Source organism: Glandiceps talaboti, chromosome 9, assembly GCF_964340395.1.
Source record: "Glandiceps talaboti chromosome 9, keGlaTala1.1, whole genome shotgun sequence".
Taxonomy (NCBI): domain Eukaryota; kingdom Metazoa; phylum Hemichordata; class Enteropneusta; family Spengelidae; genus Glandiceps; species Glandiceps talaboti.
The window spans coordinates 3,781,136-3,788,715 of record NC_135557.1 but is presented as its reverse complement, the minus strand read 5'-3'; the positions used below and the strand labels follow the sequence as shown (position 1 = coordinate 3,788,715).

Genomic DNA, 7,580 nt, shown 5'->3' with positions numbered 1-7,580 from the left:
TAGTGTCAGACTCCAAAAGATAAATTCTGTTCAATGGCACTTGAAAGGTTCAATCCACACAATAAGCTAGTTTGAAAGATGTGCTTTCAATTTGTTAGGGCCTAACACATCAGTTTAACTTGCTCTATCAGTGACCTAGAGTATGTTTAATGAATACATCACTATATCATTTACCTTAGCGTACCTTTCTATATTATCTCAACTTTTACTGACGAGACCTATATTAACCTAGTATGAACTTACGAGGTTTACTCTATACTGACGAGACCTATATTAACCTAGTATGAACTTACGAGGTTTACTCTATACTGACGAGACCTATATTAACCTAATATGAACTTAGGGGGTTTACTCTATACTTACGAGACCTATATTAACCTAATATGAACTTAGGGGGTTTACTCTATACAGACAAGACCTATATTAACCTATTATGAACTTACGAGGTTTACTCTATACTGACGAGACCTATATTAACTTAGTATGAACTTACGAGGTTTACTCTATACTGACGAGACCTATATTAACCTAGTATGAACTTACGAGGTTTACTCTATACTGACTAGACTTAGCATAGTATGAACTAACATAATCCTATTTTTTAAAAACTAGTCTAGCCTTGTCGTCTTTCTATCGATTTCTCCTACTTCCTACCGCCTCTCCCTACTTCTCCGTTACTCGTCTCTATCCTATCCTGTCTTATCTCCTCTCTTATCCTTGCCACCCCTCCTCGCCTCCCCCCCCCATTCTTTCCTTTCCCCTCTTCTTTCTTCTTCTCGTTCGCTTCCATCACCTCCTCTTCTGACCTGGCTTATTAATCTAACCATATAAACCATTCATACCCTAATCTCAACAGGACCTTAATCCAAACTACCTAGCCTGGCTCTAGAAATCAAGACATTTCCCAGCCACTGCTTCCAATGCTATTTAGACTTTGCACATTCTGTTTACTACAACTTGGAGTACTGTTTCAACTTCATAACATCCAGCAGGTTATAAATTTGTCAATCAATATCTAAATTAGTTCTGCAAAGATACTGACTTCTAGGTTCTGTCTAACAACTTAAATAATGATATTGTTACTACTGTTGAAGAATTCAAATCCAGCCCTTCTAAATTATTCTGTTTTATTATTGTATTTTGAAATCACAATTTCATATATTAAACACTAGAGGGATAAGCAGAAACAAGGAATATGGCCTTATACATGAACTTGAGACATCCGAAGATATAAGAAAGGCTGAAAACTATGTTAATGATAAAGAAAATTAATGAAGTGTATTAATCTATAGTCAAACATCTTCTCAATCGTTACAAGTCGCATTATTGTTCAGATAGACTTCCCTTGGAGATTAATGTCCCTGAAAATCAAAATTTCTCCAGGTTTTGTTTTATGAAGTTTGTTCCTGGCCGTTTTGATATAATGAAAAGAATTTGGGGATCATGTCTAGGAAATCTACCATCTCAATTTTCTCCTACAGTTAGCCGAGAATTTGGCGGCCATTTTGAATTCTAAATAGGGTACCTTAATGATAATATCAATTTGATCTCTACTTCAAAATTATGCATGGTGTCCCTTGTTTTTTTTTCTTGATTTTAGCTGACGATGCATTAAAGCTTTCTTTAACAAAGTAACAGGAAAAAATTGAAGTGTTTTATTTGTGAGGTGCATCCAACGTTAAAAGATCCTCATAACATTAAATCTACTAGGGCGTGTCAAATCACTATTAGATGCTAACGCCCTCTAACGACCTTCTCTAAACATTGTGCAGTTTTAAAGTGGCACAAGCTGCTTGTTATTCAAGTGAAAATACTTACATAAAACCACATTCTAGTATAATGATAATGTAAATGCATGTCTTTTATAACATTACGATTGTCTTCTTGCATTGCTAGAACAGTTGATTGCATCGTAAGAATTTCCCCAACAATTTTTATACATATGATAAATTACGTCATCGCGTATCATTTATGAGTTGCATATAAATACCAAGTTTCAGTTCAAACAATTACAAGTGATGGCTAGTATGCTTCAGTAAGTAGACTATTATGACTAAACCTTTAAATATGCAGACAAACATTGCAGCTAAATACGTATGAACTCAATGTGTGTCCCTTTACACTCAGAGTAGAATTTATATAGCAGCTCATATCATGGTTTCAGTCAACAAAGCGAATTCACACAAAATCTGTTTGCACGCAATTATTTTTTCAATGGGGGGTGTATTCACGGGGGGAGGGGGGTTTACACTTTGATTATGAGCAACATGGGTAAGCCCAGAATGCAATTGTTCCACTGTTTGAAGCACCGTGTTCTCGTATATGAGTTAAATCAGTGTTTGATATTTTGGTAACATTGCATCAATGATAAAGTAATAAACAGTTAATGACAATTTTGATAGCTGGGGATAGGGTTGGGTAGGCAATACTACCTCAAATGAAGGAGGTTGGTCATTTAGAAGGCAAAAGGGGATGGGGGGGGGGCAGGGTTAACCTTAAGTTGAGGGACTCTCATCGCCGCCATTTTTAGCACAACTGAACTGTGGATCAGTAGTGCTATAGACATGGTAAGATGTCTGTCCGTCCGTCTGTCTGTCTGTCTGTCTGTCTGTCTGTCTGTCTGTTGTAAACAACTTAAAGTCCAAAACCGCCAGCCCTTTGTATCTGGTGGAGACATTACTTTTGGTGTGTAGGTAGGCAAGTGACTAAACTATCAAAAACTTGACATAATTGATCCTGCAATGAAGATATTGCCCATACTTACAGTAAATGAAGATACTGCCTATACCAACAGTAAACCTTTGGTGTCGATAAAGATTTGTTTGAACACATAAACCATACAGTTATGCTACAACGTCATTGGCGCTATTTTGTCAGTTGACATTATTTGTAAGTGTACTTTTAGTGACGTCATCAGTCAACGTAATTCAGTCTGTAACGTGTTATTTATTTTGTAGCGGCATAAATTCTGATAAAATTTCGCTAAAAGATATTATTTATTTCCTATTTGATTCGGACATCCTATATACATGTATTTCAGTTCTTTCCTTGTTCACGTTATTTCGGTGCCTTTTGTAGCATTATTGCTATTCATTGAACCCACTAACACCTGTACGTACTTTTTTATCACATATTTTATTTTCAGAATGACATGATGTTTTGATATTCGTAAAGTGAATACAAATCATCGCATTTACCGCTGTCATTAGAATCCGTCTTATCTCCAACCTGGCCTTGCACTCTGCTCTCATATGACCTCAACCACAACGATCAAACCATCACACAGGAATAGAAATTTCATTTATCGTAACTTAAAAGTAAGACAGAGAGAGCGTACCGACAGCGACACACGGAACTGTAGGCAGGTGACGAACGGCGAAACAATGCCTCAATTGAATCGGATGGCGGAAAGAACGTGTGATAAATGCCATTCCAGTTGTCTTCCAAAATCTATACCGCTACGCAATTACGAATTGCCTTTATGTTCGTCTATTGCGATTTTCATTAATAAATGCAAGTAGCGAAGTGTACAGGAAACATTAAACCACCCTGGTATTAATTATGCATGGTAAGTTATTTAATACAATGGCAGTAATATTGTATATACTTGTCTGGCTGTGTCGAGGGAAATAGTCTTCAAGTTGAATTCTGAGAGAACAATATTCTATCGTTGAAGATTTTTTTACTTATTTAGTAGAATATCATCAGCCTGACCCCTTTTAAAGTGCAACTCTTCATTTCGGCATACTTCAACGTTTCATTAGATTTTTTGTGGGTTACCACGAGAGTTAGAAGGATATTATTACTAACCTAGACCCCCTTCTTCCCGCCAAAATAATGTGAAAGAAATATATGATTTGTTGAAGCTTTTTGAACTCTGAATTAATTTAGATTGAACCTATACAGATGGTCCATAGCTATGATTTTTTGTCAAAAGTATGGCAACACTGACAAAATATTTCATAAAAACTGAGTCTCTACTTTTCACGATAAATATCTGACAGAAAACGACCCAGTAGCTGTAACACGTGAACACCACATACGGGTACTTTATTTAGTTGGGGTCTTTTTTGCTACAAACTGACTAGTTATCTAGTGAACTACAACTACAACAATATCTTAATCTCTTCATCATCGATTATAATTATGATGTGAAAACTTATGGTGATATAACACCAGCTACTGCAAACTGAAACAATATATCGGTGCTGACGAGATATTGGATTCAACATACACGTCAAAGAGTCGGTGACTAACTCACTAATTCACTACGATGGCACTACCGGTGTCATTTAATATAGATGACACAATATTACAGAATGAATAACCTTCCTATACAGCATTGCATCGTTCATCACGTACAACTCAAAGTGGTTTTAAATGACAGATGTCATTTTTTATCTCAGAATCACTAATCGATATCTTGTAGTCATTACATTTCAAATGAGGTGGACTTGATGGTCATCTGGGAGTGTAATGTTATTATATTTATCTCACTGATACGGTGATTGAAAGTATATTAAACATTTTCGAAAAACATTATGTGTAACAAATATATTTTTAATGTTGGTTCATGCAATATTGGTAGATATACGGACAACACTTCGGACATGCATACTCATTACAAAATGAAAACAAAAAAAGTAATTGTAATACATTATTATCACTATGAAGTCTATGAAGTATTCTATCTACAGTGGAAAAAATCATCGTCGTAAAACACAGCCTCTTTTACGGCATTGTTATTTCGCAATGTCACTGAAGAAATAACAGCTCTGGTTTGCAAGAATGTGGAAAAATATGTAACGATTAAGTTTGTTTTCATTTTGTAATGAGTCTTCATGTCTGAAGCATTGTCCCTATATCAATGTTGTATGAACCAACTTGAAGATAGAAATACAATTTTTGAATTAGACGTCATCTTTTATAAAAAAGAAATATTTGAATGCAAGGATACTATTTGAAATATGATTTGTCTTTACCTATATCGAATTGTGATCAATTTAGCACCGTAATTTTATATCTAACCAGTAAAACCCCGTGTATTAAGTCATCTTTGATTCGAGTAAACTCACAGATATTTTAGTCTTTGTGATGTGATTCATTTACAGTAAACTCAGATATTTTAGTCTTTGTGATGTGATTCATTTACAGTAAACTCAGATATTTTAGTCTTTGTGATGTGATTCATTTACAATAAACTCAGATATTTTAGTCTTTGTGATGTGATTCATTTACAGTAAACTCAAAGATATTTTAGTCTTTGTGATGTGATTCATTTACAGTAAACTCAGATATTTTAGTCTTTGTGATGTGATTCATTTACAGTAAACTCAGATATTTTAGTCTTTGTGATGTGATTCATTTACAGTAAACTCAGATATTTTAGTCTTTGTGATGTGATTCATTTACAGTAAACTCAGATATTTTAGTCTTTGTGATGTGATTCATTTACAGTAAACTCATAGATATTTTAGTCTTTGTGATGTGATTCATTTACAGTAAACTCAGATATTTTAGTCTTTGTGATGTGATTCATTTACAGCAAAATTCGCTCTAACATCTTACGTTATTGAAATATAGAAATATATATATTTTATTAATATTCTTTTCCAAAAGCATTTGGTGGACACGATCACTTTACATATTAATTTACCTTACTCTAACTACTGGCCATTTTAGTTACGATCTAAAAACAATCTTGGGATGGTGGTTTATCCGCCAAATCTAACGAATTATTATTTTCAGGTGTTTCAGCCATAAATACACAATATGATGCAGGTATGGTGAAGTTAGAACCGGAAGTACTCCGGATAACTTTCATTACTTTCTGCAAAGATCAGGAAGTGACGTATTATATTATCGAACAGTACTAACAATAGGCTGCTACATTTTATCATACACAAGAGAAAATAAAAAATATTAATATAAAAATTCACAAATTATTGATAATCCTCCTACAACTTACTATCATATTTATAATGATAATGGAAATATGTATGTGAAATATGTATGTGAAATATTTCGTATTTGGTTTCGACTTTAAAAAGTTTTGATTATAGCATAAGGCATATGGGATTAAATGTGAAACTGAGATGAAAGTGGTAACGTGAATATGAAAATCCGATAGGTGGTAATATAAGCAATGCACGCGTAGAAGCAGGTGGCGATGTACGCATATACACACTTAACGATGATAATGATCCAACTTACCTCTCCCAAGTTACTGTCGACATATGTTGTACGAAAGTTAATGATAATATCAAACAGGAACATGATATCCACCATCAAGTCCACAACCACTAACGGCTCATCGTACCTTCCACCACTCTCGGAACTATCTCCAGGTTTAAGCATGAACGCCGCTGAATAGGGAGTGACGATAGCTGTGTAGATGACCAGTAGCAAAATAAGCCAGTCCCAGCACGCTTTGAAGGGTGAGTAGTGAAGTATTGTCAACCGCTGTATATGTCCCTTGTCCATCACGTCCTCGGCATTCGGGTCGTCCTGTTCAAGATTAAGCGACCGTACAAAGCCGTCAAACCAATCTTGAAATTTTCCCATATTTGTAGACAATAAAATCAAAACCTAATTTATATATCAGCAATTTTTTTGCAGTCACGTCATAATTAATGACACAAAGTGGTTCGCACTAACGCAGCTAATTGACGTCTAAATCACGCTTGTTCTCATCAAACGGTTACAAATCCCGCGAGACTTCAAAAAATTCAAAAGTGGGTCGACATGCTGATCAATATAATAGGCTAGTAATTGATATTACAAACAGTTTAATAGAATAAGTTGTACTACAGGGGGATGTAGAAATAATATATATCACATTAAATCAAATTAAACTATTTTATCTTTCTACTTTTCGTTCTGTTTTCCTTCTATTATGTCAATTATTGAATTGTCAATAAACGTATTTGTTGTCTAACTCCGTCATAGTTTACCACTCGTTTATTTACCCATAGAGTCATTATATTTCACTTTTCGTATCTGGTTAACACATCTCATGCATCTGTTAATATTTGGTTCAGCCTTGACCTTGGAAATTAATTATTGATAACATTGTGTTGTGTGTGTCACACTATTAATAGTTTTTTGCGGTGAAGTCATCTGTCGTTAGTGACTTAACATGTCGATGTACCAAACTGCAGGACACTAGACAAAATAGACAAAACAGCATGACACTAGACAAAACAGCACGATACTACATCATTCTGACGAAACGACATGAGCCGAGACGGATATACTGTTTTCTCAGAAACATTTATAAATGAAGGAAAAGACGGTGACCCACAGAAAACACCAATACATGGTAGAGTGTTGTGTTGTGTTGTGTTGTTGTGTTGTGTTGTGTTGTGTTGTGTTGTGTTGTGTTGTGTTGTGTTGTGTTGTGTTGTGTTGTGTTGTGTTGTGTTGTGTTGTGTTGTGTTGTGCTGTGCTGTGTTGGGCTGTGTTGGGTTGGGTTGGGTTGGGTTGGGTTGGGTTGTGTTGTGTTGTGTTGTGTTGTGTTGTGTTGTGTTGAAGCAATATTAATTTTTGGGTTGATGTTTACCTCTGACAAAACCCATCCA

General features: G+C 35.1%; 1 protein-coding gene across 1 annotated transcript in view; it reads right to left on the bottom strand.

Annotated features, from left to right (window-relative positions):
• The window catches only part of LOC144440441 (potassium voltage-gated channel unc-103-like), a 23,158-nt gene extending 16,594 nt beyond the window's left edge, over positions 1-6,564 (bottom strand). Inside the window, exons 1-2 of the mRNA XM_078129811.1 lie at positions 6,214-6,564; positions 2,722-2,736 (exon numbers count right to left, since the gene is read on the bottom strand). Coding sequence (XP_077985937.1) covers positions 2,722-2,736; positions 6,214-6,564 — 366 coding nt within the window. The remainder of the gene's footprint in view (positions 1-2,721; positions 2,737-6,213) is intronic.
• Between the last annotated feature and the right edge of the window lie 1,016 nt (positions 6,565-7,580).